The sequence below is a fragment of the Protopterus annectens genome, chromosome 1.part1 (genome assembly GCF_019279795.1).
Source record: "Protopterus annectens isolate FY-2018-M chromosome 1.part1, PAN1.0, whole genome shotgun sequence".
Taxonomy (NCBI): Eukaryota; Metazoa; Chordata; order Ceratodontiformes; family Protopteridae; genus Protopterus; species Protopterus annectens.
Genome location: NC_056726.1, coordinates 753,046,628 through 753,069,031, shown reverse-complemented (window position 1 = coordinate 753,069,031; position 22,404 = coordinate 753,046,628). Strand labels below are relative to the sequence as shown.

Below are 22,404 nucleotides of genomic sequence, written 5' to 3'. Positions count from 1 at the left end.
AGGTAGCATCTTCTTTCTGCATTCAACAGTCCCTAGAGCTCCCTGTATTTTTCCCAAATTCTCCAATAACGCAGAATATATCTTTCATCAGTTGGATGTCCATAGACAACTGCGTTTTTATTTGAACAGGACTACTCAGACGCGGAAGTCAAATCAACTGTTTGTGTCCTTTGCAAAAAACAGGTTGGGTCAACCAGTGGCTAAAACCTCCATAGCCAAATGGATTAAAGATTGCATCTGTTTCATTTATTCGCAGGCTGACAAAGAGCTTCCCTTTCCAGTCAGGGCTCATTCTACCAGGGCAATGGCTACTTCTGTAGCATTCCACTCCAAATTATCAATAGATGATATTTGTGCTGCGGCTACCTGGACTTCTCCGCACACTTTCATTTCTCATTACAAAATAGATGTGGCTTCTCGAGGCAGGGCTTCCTTTGGTTCCACAGTTCTCAGGAGTGTTTTCCAATGAGCCACCCAGGATTTAGGTGCTAGGGACGCTGTCCCATCAGTTATGAATGTAGGCGAGATAGGATCCCATTACATCTTTTAGTTATGTACTTACCATAACTTCGGATGTATGGGATCCATCTCGCCTACATTCATTCGTACCCACCCTCCTTTCCCCCTTCCATTCGGATTTAGAGGAAATGTTGGTCCATTTGGAGATCTTCTCTTGAAGAACTTTAGTTGGTTGGAGTAACTGGTATTTTTCTGTGTTTGCATGTAAGTATGAAAGCGAACAAACAAGATCTGGGGAAGCAGGTGTGGTGCATCCTGGGATAGAGGGTAGCCCAGCCAATAAGAGACTTCATTCTAGTATACTAGTTGGCCGAGTCGGAGCCGATCAGTTATGAATGTAGGCGAGATGGATCCCATACATCCGAAGTTATGGTAAGTACATAACTAAAAGTTAGCCAGGATTGGTACAAGAGCATAACCAGTGCTTAGAGAGGAAATCTTTTAGATTAGTTTTGAATAGTGGGAGAGAGGTTAGGGTTATAAGGTTTTGTGGTAAGTGATTCCATATTTTACCAACTGAATTAGAGAATATGGAGTCCCCTGCTAAATTATTTGAAGAGGAAGTGTGCATCAGCATTTTGTTAGAGGAGCGTAGATTCCTCAAGTTGTTATATGGTGTTATGAGGGTAGAGAGAATTGGGGTATTGTTGGGTTGGTGAAGGACTTTATGGGCAATTATAAGTTGGTTATATTGTAATAGGTGAGGTAATTCAAGCCAGCCTAGATGTTTTAGATTCTGACAGTGATGAGTCCTGTATGGCGAGTTAGTAGCGAATCTGGCAATATTATTGTATGATCTAGTTAGTTTGTTGAGATTATTTTTGGACAGATTGGTATATATGGGTAAGCATATAATAGGATAGAGATTAAGTGGGTTCTAGCTATTGTGGTTCTGGCTAGTGGTGTCAGGAAATGTTTGATTCTATAGAGGGATCCAAGTTTTTGTTAGTAGATTTTATTGTATTGTTTATGTGAGTGTCGAACTTTAGTTGATTATCAATTGTAATACCTAGGAGTTTGGTGGTGGGGTCTGGAGAAATAATGGTACCATTGTTGGATGTAAGTGTGAAATGAAGAGGGGGAGAGATGTGAGAGGGTGTAAAGAGCAATAATTTGTTTTTTTTAGGGTTGAGGAGAAGACAGTGGTTGGAGAACCATTGTTCTATAGTGGTGAAGGATTTTTGTGTAAGAGAATGAAGTTCAGTTTGGGATGGAGCTGAACAAATGATTGTAGAATCATCAGCATATTGAATGCAGGTAGAGAGTGGGATAGAGAGATGAAGGTTATTTATAAAAATGGAAAATAGTAGTGGACCTAAGACAGATCCCTGTGGGACAACTAGGGAGGTGGGTAGGAGGTCTGAAAGATGGTTTTGCCAGAGAACAGCTTGTTTTTGGTTATCCAGGTATGATGTAAACCAATTCATAGCAGAATTATCAAGAGATAGTGACTTTAGTATGTGGAGGAGAAGTTGATGGTTGACCATGTCGAAGGCTTTAGATAGGTCTACAAAGAATGCTGAGGAAAGAATATTATTATTGTGATTTTTGTTGATGCAGTTGGTAAAGGATAGCAAGGCTGAGGTGGTACTGTGGAAAGGACGAAAACCATGTTGACAGTTAGCTAACAGATTATAGTGGAGTAAGTGGGTTATTAATTGTGTGTGGATACATTTCTCCATTATTTTAGCAAGTGGAGACAGTAGGGCTATGGGACGATAGTTAGAGTAGTCAGTGGAGTCACCACCTTTGTGAAGAGGAATAATGTGTGAGATTTTCCAAATTGATGGGATAGTGCCTTCTATTATTGTTCTATTGATCAATATGGAGATTGGGTAGGCAATGGCTAAGGCTCCTAGTCGGAGATATTCTGCTGGTAATTTATCAGCTGAAGGGGTAGTAGGTTTTAGTTTTTGCAGTAAGGAAGAGATATAGGAGGTGGGTATAGGTTCAAGGTGGAAAGGGGGAGGAATGGAGCTTGTGCTGGGCAAGTTAGAGGTATCAGGGTTTTGTTGGTTTGCTAGATTTAGTACAGCAGAAGTAAAAAAAAGTCTTAAAAGCATTTGCTATTTGTGTTGGACAGTCAGGGTTGGAGCCTAGTGGATTGGGTGTGGCTACTTTACCTGGGGATAGAAGTTTGTTTATAGTAGACCAGAACTTTTGTGGTTGCTGAAGAGAAGATTTTTGAAGTTGGATATAAAAGTTCTTTTTGTCTTGTAGGACAGCTTTTTTTTGTTATGTTTCTTTGTTGCCTAAAGGTTTGGTGATCAATTTTGTCTTTTGTGGTACGCCATTTAGTCCAAGATTTGTTCCTGCTAAGGATTAGCTTCTTAGTCTGATTTGTGAGCCATGGTGCTGGTTTAGTTTTCATTCGTATGGAACGCAATGGGGCATGATGGTCTAGGATTGCTAGGAATCGCACTACAGTGGGGAAAAGGGCATATACCTTTTACTTTAATGTGTCAGTGTTATGAGTTTCAGTCAAATGAGTTTTCAGTCTTTTGAACTTTCAGTGTTTTGGTCTCAGTCAAATTAATTTCAGCCAAATGAAATTTAGGTCATATGAAATAGACCCAGCCAGCCATATATCATGTATGCAGCAGTTTATACTTTTAGAATGAATTTCTTCATTTTGTCTAATGAAATATGCTAGAATGTAATTCTTTTATTTTTTATTATTATTTTATTAAATGTCTGTTTTCAGAATACCTCCATGGCTATTGTTTTTCAGTAAATTGTTGCAAAGTATTAACAATTCTGGCTGCCCAGTTGTCACTCTTAATAAACATTTACAAATGAATATGACCAGAATATAATTATACAATACTGCAAATTTAGGCACCTAACAAATAAAAATAAGCAGAATGAGTTTGTACCAGGCAGCTGTGATTGAAGTCAGATAACACTGCACAGAAGTAATACAGAAATTCATTTCTTTGCACATTCTGTGTGTAGGTTAGCCCAGAGATAACCCAGCATCATGCAGAAATACTCGTCTGTTGTGCAATGGTGCAATGGTAGCACTAGCCTGTCACCATATGTCTCAACAGGAATGCATTGGTAACTTATTCTCAGTAGAAACAATACACTTTCCAAAATTAGATAAGGTTAGTGCAATTAAGTGTTTGTTTATTAAATTGATGAGTACTTTCTGTGCGAGAGCTGGGAAAGACTAACTTCATACTCTGGCACCAGACGTGTTCTTCATGTTGTACAGATAATCCAGGTAAACATGTGCTAGTAAAGGACATAGCCTGAATTAAGTTTTTTACACTTTTAAGGTGTACACATAGTACAGATAATACATATGCATACATATATTATACACTCTGCATGTTCTGTGTATAGCAGATGTAGGGTATTGTGTTTTTGTATATTATCTCAATAGTGAGTGAAATGCCAGCAACTTGTCAACTATAAGTAAAACAGTTGTTTCAGTAATGATTTTATTACATTTTGGCAAATGGAATTTGTTTGTGTCATTATTGGAATCAGTTTGGTTCAAACTTCGATAAAGCTGATTCTGTAACTTCAGAGGTTTCAGTAGGCGGTACTCAAGTGTAATGGCTATGATATCCAGTTACAGGTATTCAATTATTTAAAGATCTACTGATCTGATGAATACCTCATAAACTGTACCTTCCCAACTTTTTAAACTTCAGTGAGTGATTCCGGGATATGAAAATGACTAGACTTATAAGGATGTGAGGAGTGTTGGAACTAGAGATCACATTTTCAGGTTTTCAGGCAATACCAGGCTATTTTCAGATTTTCAGGCAATACCAGGCTACAACTTTTACCACACTTTTCTGCCACTAAACCAAGACCGAAACACTAAAGGTGGAGGAGTGTCCATATTCACCAAGGATATTCACACCTCCAGGCTAGTTGCCCAACACAATGCATCTGAAATTCTCCAGGTGCAACTAACACTAGGTAAGACTGCAATCCAAATTGTAGCTTGCTACAGATCCCCCACCATGCCCCAAGATTCTAACTACACCTTTCTAAATATACTGGAAAATATTAAGATACAACCAAACACCCTAATACTGGGTGATTTCAACTACCCTGCCATTAACTGGGAAAACTACTCGGGTACCAACACCTTTTCCCAACGGTTGTTGGAAACTGTTGCAGAAAAGAGAAAAATCCCAGGATGCAAAAAACTCCCTTACCAGCCTCAGTAAGATGCTGTGATCCCTCATAAAATCCTCCAAAGCTAGTTACAAAAATAAAATTCACAAAGATTCCAAAGACAACCACAAGGCATTCTGTAGTTATGTCAGGAATGTAAATGGCAATGCTCAGATCTGCTCTGAGCTACAACAGAATGGCATTAAATGTACTGATCCCAAGGATGTTGTCAATATCCTGACAGATCAATTTAGTGCCAACTTCACCCCCCTCTCACCCCCCTAAAGGTCCCATCTCAATACCAAAAGATTGCCAAATTCCAGTAATCACATCCACACAGGTAGAAACCACACTCTCCAAAGCTAAGAATACAGCATCCATGGGACCAGATGACATCCCAGGCTGTGTACTACATGAACTACAAAATGAACTGGCACCTCACCTAAGTGTCATGTTTAATCATAGTCTCACCTCAGGTTTCATGCCCACCGAGTGGAGCACAGCTACAGTTATCCCACTCCACAAGGGGAGATCCACCTTGGATCCCGGGAACTACCGTCCCATCAGTCTGATGAGCAAGATCTGCAAGGGCATGGAATGCATTATCATGGAACTTATAAACAAATACATTGGCAACCTTCAAACACTGGACCCCACCCAGTTTGGGTTCGTGAAGGGCCAATCTTGTCTCCTGAACCTGATTGACTTCTTCTAATCAGTCTCCAGAGCTGTGGACGAGGGTAAGGCAGTCCACTCAGCCTATCTGGACCTCGCCAAGGCCTTTGACACCATCCGCCACTCTGGAATCATTGGTAAACTTACTAAGCTGGGCATTAATCCCTATGTCACTCGATGGGTTGATAACTGGCTTACTGACAGAACCCAGACTATAAAAGTAGCTGTCTCCAAATCCAGCTCCAGACAACTGAAAGTGGAGTACCTCAGGATTCAGTCCTGGGACCGCTCTTGTTTGGCATCTACTTCTCTGAAGTACAGGCCAACACTAAGGGACTCTGGCTAACAAAGTTTGCAGATAACTGCAAACTGGGAACCATTATTGAATCTCCAAATGATGTTGGTATTCTACAAAGGGGCCTTACAGAAACAGTTGCTTGGTGCCAGAGTCATGGGCTCAAGCTTAATGCCAAGAAATGTATAGTTATCCCCTTTGGGAAAAACCATGTACCCATGAATTACCACATAGGTGGCAGTACACTAAACACTGAAAGTGTGTTGAGAGACTTAGGGACACAGGTGGACAGTGGTCTCACCTTTGATAACCACATCGCCACAACAGTCAGGAAATCCTTCTATGTAGCACACCTCATCACTAAGAGCTTTTCATCCAGAAAAAGAGGTCATTGTCCCACTGTACTCATCCCTCATTAGACCCATTATAGAGTATAGTGCCCCGTTTGGTATGTACCTCAGAAGACATCTGCAACAGATGGAAAGGCCGCAGAAATACCTCACTAAAAGAATCACAGGCCTAAAGCAAATGCCCTATGCTGACCATCTAAAAAAACTCCAGCTATACTCTGTGCCATATCGTCTACTCAGAGGCGATCTCTGCTTAACATACAAGGCCATGTCAAACCCTGAGCTGTTGGACATGCTCCACTTAAAAAAAATCCCAATCCCTCAGAGCCACACGCTCCAGGGATCTAAACCTTGTCATCACAATGAACAAAACATGATGGAGAGATAGGTTCCTGACCCAGAGACTCCCCATACTCTGGAATAGACTGCCCATACATGTCAAGCAGAGCGCCTCCTTGGCCCTCTTCAGAACGAACCTTGACAATTGGATGGGAGATAGTAAATTCACCCCAGGGATAATATCAGTCGCCCTGCTAGACATGGGTCCAGGGAAGTAAATATCGTGGGAAGAAATATCCAGGGAATTGTTATAGCTAGGCTTGTATGGGCCCTAGGACCGATAGCCTAGTACCAACCTGTGAACCTATGAGTGCTGGCAGAAAGTCACATTTATTTCAGCTAAACCTGTAAAAATGTATTAGTGAAGTACAGAAGTTACTGTGACCATCTTAAAATAAAATATATACTTTTCTGTAAGCAGAATGGTTCACCTTCTGATATCAGAATATTACTTCTTAGAGAAAGCAGATCTAGACAACACATTTTTCACTTTGTTGAGTCAGAAAACGAACTGAACCTGTGCTACATTTAACCTTGTATGTTGAATGATGGTTCTAGATTTCTTGCCATTTGTTGCCTCTATTTATGTTCTGCCTTTAGAGTTTACAAGCCAACATAAGGTATGAATGAGCTAAAATAAAAGAAGGCTAATTAAACTTTTATAGACAACAGCACTGAACATGAATAGTAAACACTGTGTAATAATTGCTCTTTGGTAGGCATGAACATCTGACAATCACTGTAAGCACGAAATATTTAGTACAGAGATTTTTTATGCATAACAATAGGGAGACATCTTGAAAAAACTTATTTGAAAAATCCAACTCAAAACATGATAGCTTGCTAGGCACCAGTCATCTCTTATAAGTTTGGTTGTTTAATTAATTAAGGGTTGCTTGGTAGAAAATTCATCTTGAAGATATTCTTTGATCTTTGAAACCTCTTTGTAGTGTAGTAACCCTTTTTTTTTGCTGCTTCTCTTTTTCAGGTTCATGTGTTTGACTTGAATATTAATAAGTATGAAGCTATCTGTGAACAAGCTGTAGTTGCAAAGAAGAAAACCAAATTGACACACATTGAGTTTAACCCTATCCATCCCATAATAATTGTGGGAGATGACAGAGGCTATGTCACAAGCTTAAAACTTTCCCCCAATCTGAGAAAGAAGCCAAAGGTAAGGCTATTTTTATTATTTTCTTTGAAAAGTTAGGAACCAAGTCTTGCAAATATAAAGATCGGTGACTCTTTTTAAATTGCTCAGTTTATCAACATTCATGCCTGTTTGTCTGAAAATGTAATAACCATTTAGTTTATCAGAAATATCAGATATTTAAAACAGCAAAATATGTTAATTTTAGCAGCCAACACACATATACACATACGTGTGTGTGAACATGAATCATGCCTATGATGATGTTCTTTGTGTAAAAATTACATTGTTTTTTTTTTTTTTTTTTTTGTACTGCAGGAAAGAGTATTAGGGGAATTCATTTAATTTTAAAGATTAAGCTTAGAGTACCACTAGCAAATGTTTCAGAATATTTTCACTCCGTAAAGCAGAGCACAGTAAAGTATGATTGTAAGCTATTACCTCTGGTGTGGTTTCCAACTGCCATTAAATTGTAGCGCAGTTTGTACTATTAAAATGATAATAGCAAACCTGATATTTAAATGGATTTATTTCATGTAATGTTAGAAATAAATCTTATGTCTTGATTGAGATGTATTCTAATATAATTAAATCATCTGGAAATAATATTTCTATGTCACTTTGAGGAGGGTACTTGTAGTAGAACTACTGTGAAGACCATTGCTAGCATGTACGTTAGATTTGTGGCAGCATTTCCAGCAGTGATCTACCCCATGGTATCTTGTTATGCTTGCTTATGTAGGTAATCCTTTGGGCCTTCTTCAGTCACTGTGGCAGCAGAAATTAGATGGTTAGCTTTTGCCCTTTAGTATTTTCAGTTTGATATCTGCCAGTTTCTCACTACATGTAATTTAATAAGTTCAGACAGAGCTGTATTTAAGAGTTAAAAAATGTTAACATGCAAATAAATACATAAATTAACAAGAAAATGGGAAAAGTAAGAGTAGAGAATTGAATTAGTAACAAAAACATGAACACAATAGTAAGCAGCACATAAAAAACAAAACGGAAAAGGGACCAAACCAACACTGCAACCAACCGTTTAATAGAATAAATGAAATAAAATAAAAACGTAGCAATTTCGTCTTGTTGTGTCTTTTGGCTTTTTCCCGGTTAGGGGTCGCCACAGCGGAACTCCGGTCCGCTAATGATTGGCAGTAGATTTTTACGTGCCGAGTTGCCATCTCTGTCGCACAACCTTCAACGAAGGTACACCCATTCACGCATGTCTCCACACAGAAGACGCTCTAGCTGAGAATCGAACAGGACAACGTCTTACTGTGAGGCGATAACGCTACCACAACACCACCACCACCGCAGTACATTCAAATATACATAGACGTCATCAGAGTGATTGTGTCTGCCACTGATGGTGCTGTTAAATACAAAAGGACAACCAATTACAGACAAGGCAGTGCTCATTGCAGGGTGATGTCACGAACACTGGTTAGATGGGAATTGTAGTATGTTGTATACATGAATAATATATGGGTAAAATTCATTACAAAAATCCATTTAAAAGTTAAAATTATAAATATATAACAATAAATATTGTAATAAATGCATGAATAAGTACTAAAATCACAATGAAATAGAATTATATGATGTCGAACAGCTGAAGTACAATTTTCTAAAAGCATTCCACTAATAGTGTTTATCATCATCATCATCTTCTTTCGGCTGTTCCGGTTAGGGTTCGCCACAGTGGATCATCTGTTTCCATTTCTTCCTGTCCTCTGCATCATGCACTTTCACACCAACTGCCTGCATGTCCTCTCTCACCACATCCATAAACCTTATCTTAGGCTTTCCTCTTTTCCTCTTACCTGGCAGCTCCATCCTTAGCATCCTTTTCCCAATATACCCAGTATCCCTCCTCAGCACATGTCCAAACCAACACCTCTCTTGCTTTGTCTCCAAACTGTCCAACCTGAGCTGACCCTCTAATATACTGATTCCTAATCCTGTCCATCCTAGTCACACCCAGTGCAAATCTTAACATCTTTAACTCTGCCACATCCAGCTCTGACTCCTGCCTTTTCATCAATGCCACCGTCTCCAGCCCATATAACATAGCTGGTCTCACTACCCTCTTGTAGACCTTCCCTTTCACTCTTACTGGTACCCGTCTGTCACAAATCACTCCTGACACTCTTCTCCACCCTTTCCACCCTGCCTGTACTCTCTTCTTCACCTCTCTTCCACACTCACCATTACTATGAACTGTTGATCCCAAGTACTTAAACTCATCCACCTGTACCAACTCTACTCCCTGCATCCTCACCATTCCTCTACCCTCCTTCACATTTACACACATATATTCTCCTCTCTAAAGCATATCTCCACCTCTCCAGGGTCTCCCCAACCTGGTCCCTACTCTCACTACATATCACAATGTCATCTGCAAACATCATAGTCCACGGGGCCTCCTGTCTGATCTCATTTGTCAACCTGTCCATCACCATTACAAATAAGAAAGGTCTCAGAGCTGATCCTTGATGTAATCCCACCTCCACCTTAAACGTATCTGTCACTCCCACCACAGTCCTCACCAATGTCACACTACCCTTGTACATATCCTGTACCACTCTTATATACTTCTCTGCCTCTCCCGACTTCCTCATACAATACCACAACTCCTCTCTAGGCACCCTGTCATATGCTTTCTCTAAGTCCACAAAGGCACAATGCAACTCCTTCTGACCTTCTCTGTATTTCTCCAGCAACACTCTCAGAGCAAATATTGCATCTGTAATGCTCTTTCCTGGCATGAAACCATACTGCTGATCACTAATCATCACCTCCCTAAATACTTAAAAATAAATAAATAAATTAGTCAAATAAATTAGTCAAGTAAAATAGATTGGTGCTGCCATAATTATGCCACTGCAGCTCTTTTCTTTAATACACAAGCAATGGTAATGCCATCACTGATGCACGGTGCTGATGAAGCATTAAGCCTTAGCTGCCAGTATAGTTCTTTACACTCAGTTAGATTGTCAACATTTCCACTAACACTGGCAGCTGTTACCCTATCCATGATAAAAATGTAAACTTTTTAAAACTGGGGCAGTCAATAGTATGTCTGTATAATTCATTTGTTGTTTTCCTATGTTTAATGTCATAGACATGCTCCTGAATTCTTTCTTTCAGCTTTCTAATTGTTTCCCCAATATAGAAAGCGGTGCAAGAACTGCATGTGGCAAGATAAACTATAAGGGAGGTGTTGCAGTCACACCTCCCAGGACAAGGGATAGTTCTTGCAAAATTTTCACTAAATGATGGAAGTCTCTCATTAATAAACCTGCAAAATATGCAGGGTCCACATTTGTGCATTTATCCATGTGCTCTCTTTAAAATGTCTCTACTACCTGGCATTTCCAAAAGAGATGTTATATTCCTACCCTTGGAAAAAATAATCACTGGAGTAGCACCTAAGATTTAACTGTCTTGGAGACCAAGGTGCTTAAAGACATGTAAAAATGACACAAAAATCCTTAGCCTTCAGAAATCTACCAAGTCCATACCAACTTCTTTTTTCAACACAGGTATCAGGCTACCCCTGTAAGCACTGTGAGAAAAGAATGAGTTAAATAATGTCATTTAACCATAGTCATCTCCTTACTAGCCCAAGGACTTAATGTCCAGGCCACAGTATGAAGCTGTGTTTCAGTGCTGGTAGTCTGTATGAAGCTGGTCCATCTAGGATTGAATTGAATCTCATTACTTCCCATCACCACATCACTGGTGTGTTTTTCACTATAAGGCAGCATTCTCCTTTATTGTATATAATTCTGAATATACTACAGCCTGGATTAGTTGCAGAAGAGTCATTCTCTGACATTCACGGTTTGTTCCATTGAGAAAGAAGAATCAACAAAGGATGGTTGATTTTGACAATCTGGTAGCAGTTTGACTTTAGCTGATAGAGTGCGTGTACGTGCGCCATCATCAATGTTACGTGTTCCTCTTTTTACCCATTATACAGCTCAAGACTTCACTTTTGGTTGGGCATTTATATTTGTGTGACATGAGAGCTAAAAAGGACCGATGCTGGCATACCTACAAATTCTCAAGTAATGACCAAGGTTGGTTCTATATGTGTACTAATTATAAAGTCAGAAAAAATCTTTCTATCAGGGAGGTGGAAGAAGATTTCAATACGGAAAAGCCTTAGTAACCATATCGGACTTTCAATTATGAATATGATCTGGATGTTCTCGCATTCAGCCTCATCATTAAAGATCTTAACTTGTGCAGTTCTCCAAAAACAATAACATAATCTGGCCTTCTTAATGCCATTGTTTTGATAAAACAGGGAGCTTTCTGCTTTCATATATTGCAGAGTTACACAGGTGGGACATCCTTTCTTTGTGGACTGTTATCAAGATGTGATAAAGCACTGATGGGCTTAGTCAGACACCATTGTTCTGCCTCAGAAAAAAAAAATAATGGATTTTAAACAGCCTCTGTAGACATCCCATGTAGAGCACCATGCCTTGGCTGTTGTTGAAGCACATTGCTTGGCTGACTCAGACACTCATTCTAACCAAAGAAGACCGTAGCATTTACCATCACATAGCCTGTCAGTGGCTGCTATGCCAGTGACAAGCTACAAGAAGTTTATACATAGTCATTTTTTGCAATAGCAATGACAGAGATTAAGACATATTCCATAGATATTTTGCATTACACACTTTGTTGGTGTGGCAAGCCTGCAGTCCTTTTTGCTGTTTTGTACCCAATGACCACTAGATAACTTCTCATGATCAGGATACAGCAATGCACTGGGTATGCAACTGTCCAGAGTTATGCAGGATGTCCAGATATTTTTGCTGCAGATTTTTGGTCTCTTCCTAATAAAATTTGTGGATTTCAGGCAAAACATTGAAAATGAAAGTCACTAAATAATGACAGTCATTTGAGTTTGACATCATATCTATTGGAAAAGCAGTGCTATTACAAAACATTTTATAATAGCAAATTCCTAAGTTTATAAGAGCAATATTTAAAATGTGTGTCTATTTTTGAGGCTTTTGCCCCCCCCCCCATTATTTTTGGCTTTGTATAGCTTTCTTGTGCTAAGAGGTTAATAGGTATGCATGTAGACCTCACAGGAATTTGTCTTTATCTCTCTCATTTCCCCTGCATATGTATGTCCATAGTTTCTAGAGGGGTGAATGTGTACTGGACTTTTGTGAGAGGATGGTATTCATTTTTGTGAATAATGTAATCACTTCCCCCAAAAGGCAAATACCTTTATCCAATCTCCATCTTTATCCGGTGATCAGGAATAGAGTTTGTACCCATGGCGTGTACTTCCAAGCTTCTTCCCAGAGAGAGAGACATACAGGCACTGCCTCTGCACTCTTCTGCTTCTCACTGCCTGGCCCTGCAGTGCCTGGACTGCTGTTCTGACTCAGAACATTTAGGTCATAGTCACAGTTTTATTTGTGTATGCCATGGAGCTCACATCTTAAGTATAATATTATGAATATTCCTTTCTTATAGGTTCATAGGTTTATAGGATGATACTAGGCTGTTGGCCTGGAGGCCCTTATAGGCCTAGCTAAGAATTTTGCCCATGTTCCCTCAAAGTCAGCACCTGTTTCCCCGTCCAGCAGGGACAGAGGTAGGATCCCCGGGGTGTATTTTCTGTTTCCCATCCAGTTGTCCAGAGGGCTAGAGAGTTACTCTGCTTGACATGGAGAGGGAGTCTATTCCACAAATCTATCATGCCAACAAGTTCTATTAATGTCACAGACCAGGTTAAGGCCTTGCATGCGGGTTGCACGAGTGGAGTTTGTCTTATGGATATGCAGCAACTTCATCAAGGCTGGGTCTGAAATGGCCTTGTATGCCAGACACAGGTCACCTCTGAGCAGTCTATATGAGACTGAGAATAGGGACAGGGCTTTTAGCCTATCTGTATAGGATAGGTGTTAGAAACCCTGGATTTTCCAGATCAGGAACCTCTGTGATCTCTCCAACTGCTGCATATGCTTGGCAAGGTACGTGCTGAAGCGGGTTAATGTACTCGATAATGGGTCTGATAAGGGAGGAGTACAGGGATGTTATGACCTCCTTGTTCCTGGATGAAATACCCTTATTTATGAGGTGGGCCATGTAGAAACACTTCCGTACAACCGAGGCAATGTGATGGTCAAAAGTCAGGTTGCTATCAACCTTGGTGCCCAAGTCCCTCATGACTGATTGCATGCTTAGTACATTGTTATTAATGTTATAATTAGTGGGGATGACATTTTCCCCAAAGGGGTAATGATGCATTTATTGGCATTCAGTTTAAGGCCATGCTTCAGGCAGCAGTCATTAGTTTGAGTAAGGCCCTCTTGGAGGATGTTCACATCACTAGGGGAATTTAAGACAGCACCCAGCTTGCAGTCATCTGCAAACTTGATCAGTCACAGACAACTGGTTTTGGCTTGCACCTCAGAAAAGTATATCCCAAACAGTAGAGGCTCCAAGACCCATCCTTGGGGGTACACCACTCGTTATGGGTCTACTACTAGAGGTGGCTTGCCCTACTTTGACTGAGTTAGTTCTATCAGTGAGCCAGTTAGCTACCCATCTGGTAACATACGGGTTGATGCCTAGTTGGGAGAGTTTATCTATTATTCCCAAGTGGGGAATAGTGTCAAAGGCTTTGGCTATGTCAAGGTAGGAGATGTGCACCATCTTCCCCTCATCCATGGCTTTGGTGATTGTTTCGAAGAAGTCAACCAAGTTTAACAGGCATGATCTCCCTTTGACAAAACCAAAATGTGTGGGGTCAAGCATTTCGAGGTTGCCAATGTCATTTATAGTGTCCATGATAATGCATTCCATGACCTTGCGGATCAGGCTAGTTAGGCTGATGGACCTATAATTGCCTAGGTCAGTGTTTGTGTAGAGGGATGACAGCGGCTGTCCTTCATTCAGCTGGGATGAAGCGGTGCTCAGGCTTTATTTGAATAGGTTGTCTAATGGAGCTGAGAGCTCATAACTGAGTTCATGTAGGATATAGCCAGGAATGTTATTGGGTCCCATGGAGACTGTATATTTTTGCCTTTGAGAGGGCATTAAGGACCTACTCCCTGGTGATGAGGGGCAGGTGCTAGGGATGTCCTGGTTTACTGGTGGGGGGACAGGGGGGTGAAGTTTTCACTGAACTGTCTGCCAGCAGGTTGGCTGTATCTATGGTGTTTGTGTATATGGTGTTATTGATCACCAGTTCAGAGACGATTTGGGTGTTGCCTTTGAGATTACGGACATATGTGAAGAAGACCTTGTGATTGTCCTTGGTGGATGTAGCCAATTTGGACTCGAAGTTAGCCATAGAGGATTTCACCAGTGACCTTATTTGCTTGTTCAGACAAAGGAGAGATTGCTTCCAACTTGGCACCTGCTCCTTCTTGGCCCTGGACAGCAATATTTTCCTTTTATTATCGAGTTTGTTTATTGCCGCTTCTTGAGTAAATATTTTTAGAGGATATTCCCAAACTAATGCCTCATAAATCAAATACCAGACATACTTTTGTACTAGAAACTATCCAGAACCAAGAAAAAAATATGTTAAGACAGATTATGGAGGCACCAGTAGAAAGTCTTTCACTGGTATCTACATTCCAGTTCAGCTCAGAGCCTTACAGCACAAGCTCAGAAACTGAAATCGTCTGATCTGTTACTTCCTCCACCCTCACAATAGTAGGGAAGGACTGGGTGGATATCAGCAATGATCATTGGATGTTGTGAATCCTTCATACAGGTTATACTTGCTACTTTATTACCATATCACCAAAAAAAAGTAACTGGTCTGTGCCATCTTCTAAATAGTGCAGTTCATTTATTTCAAAGAAAGAAATAAGAACATGAACAGAAAGTGCATTACAGATCGAATATTTAGGACCTTCCTTGATGGGTCTTAGGTACTTACAAACTTCCCACCTGTTAGAAATCAGCATTTGTTACCAAAATCTTCCATTCTGAAGCATTTGTTTGTCTGGCTGATGCACTCCACGATATATTGTGTGCTCATCCCTGGAAACTCAGTTTTTTTTGTCACTCACATTAATCAGATCTTGATCCTTTCTTTCATCTGTCAGGTCCAATATTTTCTTACCTCGGTATCCTAATAAGTATTCACTTAATCATCAGATTATCAGCAAGACCTGCAACAGCATTGCTTGTTCTGTCTTGGGAAAGACCACAATACAAGTGCTGGAGTTATAACCCAAATTCTCAATGCTGAAGGTGGGAAAGGTTGATTTGGTGTATATGGCACTGGTCAATAAGCATTCTTGTAGAAACCAGAGTGAGGGTCCTCACCACAGCTGTAGACATACGTCAGAGCTTAACCACAAGTTTGAACCTCTTTAAAGTAAATCTGATATCACTCTGTTCCTCCCAGTCTTTTAAGTGGTGAGCTCACTTTCAGGTAGTGAGAGGTCAAGCCCTAACCATTCCTAAGCCTTGATCAATGACCTTGATATTGTGGAAGGCATGCTTTCAGCTCCCACTCTTAGAAAAGATTCATCCTGATGTTCTCATCTCACCTTATCTTTGGATGATTGGCTAGAGTTTATGGGTGACCAGTGTAATATCAGTGATGGGTCCACTGAGTACTATAGACATGAACCAGGGGTACTTAGAACCAGAGACTGTCTTTCTGGGTCTGGCCCTCAGGCACATGTGAACCAGAAAGCTCCAGTCAAAAAATGTCCATTTGATCTTGCACTAGCTCTAACATCTCAGGTCCTTTACTTCAAAAAATGTTTAACGTCAACTAAAAGCTTGAGTCATAGGTGTAGGAGTAAACAATTAGAGACTTTGCCCTGAACCCTTCACTTGCCCTGAAGCAGAATTCTCCCCACCTTTGAATGTTTAGCTAGCACATATTCCAGCAACATATCTCAGTCGCCTAATGGATGGTGCAGATTGTCACATGCTTGCCCCACTTGACCTCAGCAGGTCATGTTCATTGTAAGAAGGTTTTGTATTACTTCATCTTTGTCAAGATCCTACAAGGTATTTCAACTATATTGAAACAGCTGTCAGTGAGATTGTCAAGGATAATGAGTCTGCCTCAGTTTCTGCATCTCTGCCAGATAATATCTTATTTTCAGATGCCCACAGACTTATTAAACAGTTTATATACTTTCCTAAGATCCCTATCTGTTCCCAAGAGGCACCTGTTAAAAATTCTGGAGAAGCAATGCAAGCTGTCTTGGGTCTTACCGTCCTTGGAACAAATCATTAAGGATGCCATTAGAGAATCCTGGAAGTACCTTGGCTCTGCTGTTTCATCCACCTAAAAGACAGACATCCTTTGCAAGCTTATGCTAAGTGGGCAGATGAACTCACTAGGCATGTCCGTGCTAACTCTTTTATGGCCTATTCAGTTTAGCATAGATCTGAGAGACCATAGCATTTTGCTATCTTGCTACTTGACAAGAAGTTTAGAATTTTGGACATGTGCAGCAAGAGAGTTTCCTCCACTGTTGTGTTATAGCTTAGGATGTATTTCATCTGTATTAGTTCTAGGCTAATCTTATGAGCATGTCATTGAAAAAGCTCAGTGATGTTGCCTAGTTTGTACTAAGAGAGGATCTTTTTATGACCCCTTCCCACAGCCTCCACTGAATGATACTGTGTATTATGCTGAAAATGTGTCTGTGGGTAATGAGTTTTTCTTGGCCATAGTATCAGGTGTGTGCCTGCACAGGATTGCATGGCTGACTGTATTTCCCTAAAGAGAAATTCAGGAATAACATTTTGAATGCCCATTTTTTGAGAGAGTACTGTTGGGGCAGCCTGACCAGAGCTGATTGATGGATCTATTGAAGAGAAATTTGGCCCTTAACTCTGTTGATGGCCTCTGTGACCACCTTGGTCAGTTCTGCTTTTTTCTAATAGAGCTGGCTAATGCCAAGTGGGACAGGCCTGCTAAAGCATTAAAGAAGCCCCCGTGTCACACTGTGATGCATTCCTCAGTGCCATGTCTCATCCACCAACCCCCATCACAGTCAACTGCCTATGTGGTCAGACCTTACAACATCTCTGGGCATTCTGTTATTTCCCTATAGTACCAACCCTGACTGCCATTATTGCTTATACAACACAAGTAAAAACAGACAAAAATCTCCAATGGAATCATGTCTGGGGAGTCAGATTAAAACTATCCCAAAAGGCCTTATTAAAGAGGTACATCTTGAGGATGCATACCTTGTAAAAGATGTGTCTCCTAAAGTTAGCTTACAAACAGCATTCACAAAGTTGCTAAGACATATAATCCTTCAGATCTAGAACTCGCTGAGAATATGATCTTAAAAAGAGAACACAGGACTGGAGTAGTATAATTGTACTTAAATCTTCATTAACAAGTCTAATTGTGGTATTCTGCTTGTGATGAAGTATTTCAAGCACAGTCTTTGAAAACCCATGGTGAAGGACATGCCAGTAACACAATCAAAACATAGCCAGTACCTGTATGACTGTCAGCAGGTCTTCTGGAGATCTTCTGGAGACATGAAGTGCTTAATACTGATAATGCTCCTCAGGAGGTGACATGGCCAGATGAAGGTAGACAGAGCCCTGAAATATCAACTGATCACAGAGGATCACAAAAGAATTATACACCAAGGACATGAACGCCAGTGTATTACCCCATAATTGTTGTGTGGGACCAGGGTAGAAGTTGTGGAGATTTGTAAATTGCCATGAAATGTCTTGACAATTGTTTTAGGTGTTTGTGTTAAAGTCAAATTACACTCAGTCAAGACAGCATGTCATCAAAACAGCAGTCAGTGGGATCAGAGTAAATCACATTCACATAATTTCCTTTGAACCAAGTTATCAAGTGGTAGCATATTTATTTGTTTTATTTTATTCATTTATCTATCCTTTGTTGACAGTGTTGATCCCACTACAGCCTCTTTTTCATGGTAAATAAAACATGGTACGGTAAAGTCTTAATGAGTTTCAAAAGGTAATACAGAAATCTCTCATCTCTATTGAAGACCGGTTCTCAAACTCCCAACTGTTCCTTAATCCCATTTACCCCCAAACATCTCTCTAACCAGAAAACAGTCACAGGATGAACAACTAAAATTTGACTACTGTATAACAGAAGCAGTTAAGAAAACCCATCAGTTGATAGGCTGACTGTACAGGACATCTCCTTAGTTAACAAACTGCAAGAACACTCCTTACCTCAGTCTTCTTGCTTCCTACACTCCTGCATGTAATTCCAGAACCGATTAACCTGCAAGCCTTACAAACCAACCTCCTCTTGAGCAATGTTACAATTAAATTCATAAAAATGCCACTAACTTACCTCATAAAGCACACCACTGCCTTACTCTTAAAAAAACTTTCATTGCTAGAGCTGCCCACTACTTATCCTTCTCACAGATACTTGCCACTAACTACTACTAAACTCATTTACAAACCTGACCAATGCCCAGTCCTTAGTAACATTCCTCAAAATAGACATTTTGCTCCCCTAACAAACTACTTCTCCACATAGCCCCATCTAATAATTCAGCTGGTGACTCTGAGTCCTCCTCCTTTGTATGTAAAATATGGAACTCCTTGCTCCTACTACTTAGACAAAATGACAATAACAAGCTTTTCAAAATTAAACTCAAACACTTACTGGATACATGGCTCTGATCTTGTTCCACACCAGGCTAACCCTACACTGTCTTCACCTTTCTAAACAACTTGTCCTACCTCTTTTCACCTCACTCACGTAAGATTTTATTAAACCATTACATTTAACTTAAATCAGGCCTTCCACCATTATATTTCTCCTTTAAAATGTTCTATTCTTGCTCATATTTCACCTTCAAAATGCTTCCTCTTTTATTCTACTTCTTTCCCTCCTCTCCAGCTTCACTGTTATACTGTCTGCTCCTTGCTGAATGTTTATCACTTTAATTTCCCTCATTTCTGTTTCCCAAGTCCACTTATCCTAACTCCTCTAGACCTAGATTCTTCTCTCCTTATCTACACACTGCACAGTCTTCCTGGCTATTACATAAAAGCCCCTCTCTATCACTACTTTCTATGCTCTGTACTGCATTCCAACCATTATTCGTATTGTGCTGTGGTGGTGCTATGAAATAGTATATGGATGTGACTGATTTTTAAAACAGATCTACAATAAATCAGTATTCTGTATTTAACATTGAAAAAAAATATCAATGCAATTGTAAATCAGTAGGATTATCTTCTGCTTTTGCTACCATTTGTTAACTAGCTCACTCTGTCTTACATTATCTAGATTTCTCTGTTTTGTATCCTTTATCTTTTTCTTACTGATAAATGGAACTTTTCTTCCTGGACCTCCACTGAAATGAGGTTTGCTTTTGCTGACCCATTTGAACTACCCCAGTAAGCAAATGTAAATAATTAAATAAATATAGCAGCTTGAGACTTATACCTTTACAGACTAAAACATTAAGCAGACTTGGGTCATAACTTATAACCGGCAATCAGTGACAATTTTCATCTTGTGCCTAGAAGATACCAAGATGCTTGTACAAGTGCCATTTTCCAACAGATAACACCAGCAGTACAATGTTATTTGGAAAGTAATTGTAATAAGGTTTTGGCTTTCACTGTAAATAGGTTATTTCATTGATAGTACATTTAACACTCATATGAAAAAATCATAATGTTAACACTGTTTGATAAATGACATATTATAGTAAACCAGTACCCATACTTTCTGTTCCCACAAAGAATGCAAAATGTACCAACTGTAATATACTTGCAGTCACGGGATATTCAGAATTTTAGATTTCAGAAATCTGAATTCAAAATTTCTCTCTAGTTGTACATATTGTTTATGCAATATGCTGTGGAACTGAATAGCTGTACAGTTAATGAAAGATTAACTGAGCAGTATCATAAACAAAATGTAGGCAACTGCACGCACTGTTTTCTTCAATTTTGTAGATGTGTTGTATCATCCGTCTATAAAATTATATTAAACCAGAATTGTTTACGTTGTGCATGTTCATATATAGTATTATCAGGTATGAAAAAAGATATTTGCCTTATACCCATGGTAAAAATATACTTTAAAGTTGAATAACTATGAATCTTGTATACATCTGGAGAAGGGACTTATTTACATGCTAGCAGTAAGATTAAGAAAGGTAATGGTGCTATAAGGACTGTAACTTATGCTTTATGATTTGCATTTTAATTCTGATTTCCCTTTTTTCAGGAAAAGAAGGGACAAGAAATACCTAAGGGTCCAGAGGTAGAGATTGCAAAACTGGAAAAATTGCTTAGTCTGGTGAGGGAACCAGACTTGAAATAAAAATAGGTCATGTTATTGGGATGTTTTTCATTGACTTTAATGAAAACTCGGATGGTTGTTTCAACTTCTTTGGGATTCATAATTGGAAACCTCAGTGTAAAATCAATCGTTAAGAAGAGTTTACATGCAGTTGGCTCCTACTGTTGTCTGCTTGAATTGCAGCATTATTATACAGCATTAGAATTCAAGACTGCCTGACAGAGTTTTTCTAACACAATTCTCAGTTGACTTCTTATTGCAAATGTTTATAAGCATGGAAGTTTCCAATTAATGAGTAATATGCCAGAAGTGTATGTATTTTCTAATTGTATTTGCACAGATACATTTTTAAAGAATAATTTGGAAAATGTCTAATATTATTTGTCAGGCAATACAAATATAACACTTGTCAAAATTAAACTTTCATATTCTAAATATAATTTGATTCACATTAAAAATTTTCATGAGCCAAGAATATTATTTGTACAGTTTTTATTTGTGTTTATCTGTGATGGCAATAAACATTCATTAGTTTCTTTATACATTTTTTCATTCAGTCTTTCTTTCTATCTTTCATTTTCCAACATTAGCCTTACCCTTTTCAGGATCATATTGGAGATGAACCTATCCAGATAATCCTTGGCATAAGGAATAGGACCAGTTCTGTGTGGGATAGCAGTCCATCATACAATATACAGACAATTTCACAGACATACACCTATGGGGCAAATTAGAAGACTGCAATTTCATTTGTTACATGTTTTTCAGATATGAAAAGAAAGGGGAGAGACTTTTTTTTTTTTTAACTCACAAAGCACTGGCATGATGTGCAGATTTCACACAGAATGTATCCTAGCGGGTTACTGTAGTGGGGAACCAAGCAGCATGAGGCCATAATGGTGATTACTGTAACACTGGGACACAAATTTTACTTTTTTCTGTCTGGTATAAAAAATTGCAAGTACCTATGAATGCATACTTTTTTATGGTCACTTTGGAAAAGAAATAATATCATTAACAGGTATCAAGTGTTTGTCAGTATTACATTATATTGTCATAAAACTGTTTGTTGTCTTTTGGAAGTGCTGCTGTAAGTTGTAACACTTACACTGCATTTCTTACAAAAAAATGAGTTGTTACACTTGCTGTTATACATTTAAGGCATTTTTGTATGGGGACTTCACTTCTCTGCCTCCCCAGTGTGGAGACTGTACCCCCTTAATATATAAAGGTTCATAGGTTCTTACTAAGCTTACAGCCAAGGAGACCATCAAGAAGCTCAACAGCATCACCCACTTCTGGTGATAGACTAAAAATGTCCCATTATAGACTTTCTCTACATATGCTCAGTGAAAATTTGTGATTAGCCATTCTGCCATTCAGACTGGTTTTAAAGGTTGCTATGGAAGTTTTCTGCTGGATAGGTAACAGCAGCCTAGGTTTAGATCTCTAGAGTGGTGTTTGCTTTACCACTGTTCCTATTTAAGTGAAGGAGTTCAAAGATGGCCATTCTGTTGATATTATGGAAGGCTAAACAGAGAGCAGTCATCAGGAATCTGTATGACACTGAATCGAGGGCTAAGTCTTTTAATCTGTCAGAGTAGCTAATGATACTGAGATCTGAGGTCTT

The 22,404-nt window shown here is 39.4% G+C and overlaps 1 protein-coding gene across 1 annotated transcript in view; it reads left to right on the top strand.

Annotated features, from left to right (window-relative positions):
* The window catches only part of DNAI1 (dynein axonemal intermediate chain 1), a 2,249,827-nt gene extending 2,228,578 nt beyond the window's left edge, over positions 1-21,249 (top strand). The window contains exons 19-20 of the mRNA XM_044077834.1: positions 7,304-7,489; positions 20,700-21,249. Coding sequence (XP_043933769.1) covers positions 7,304-7,489; positions 20,700-20,795 — 282 coding nt within the window. The 3' untranslated portion in view covers positions 20,796-21,249. The remainder of the gene's footprint in view (positions 1-7,303; positions 7,490-20,699) is intronic.
* Positions 21,250-22,404: the final 1,155 nt, after the last annotated feature.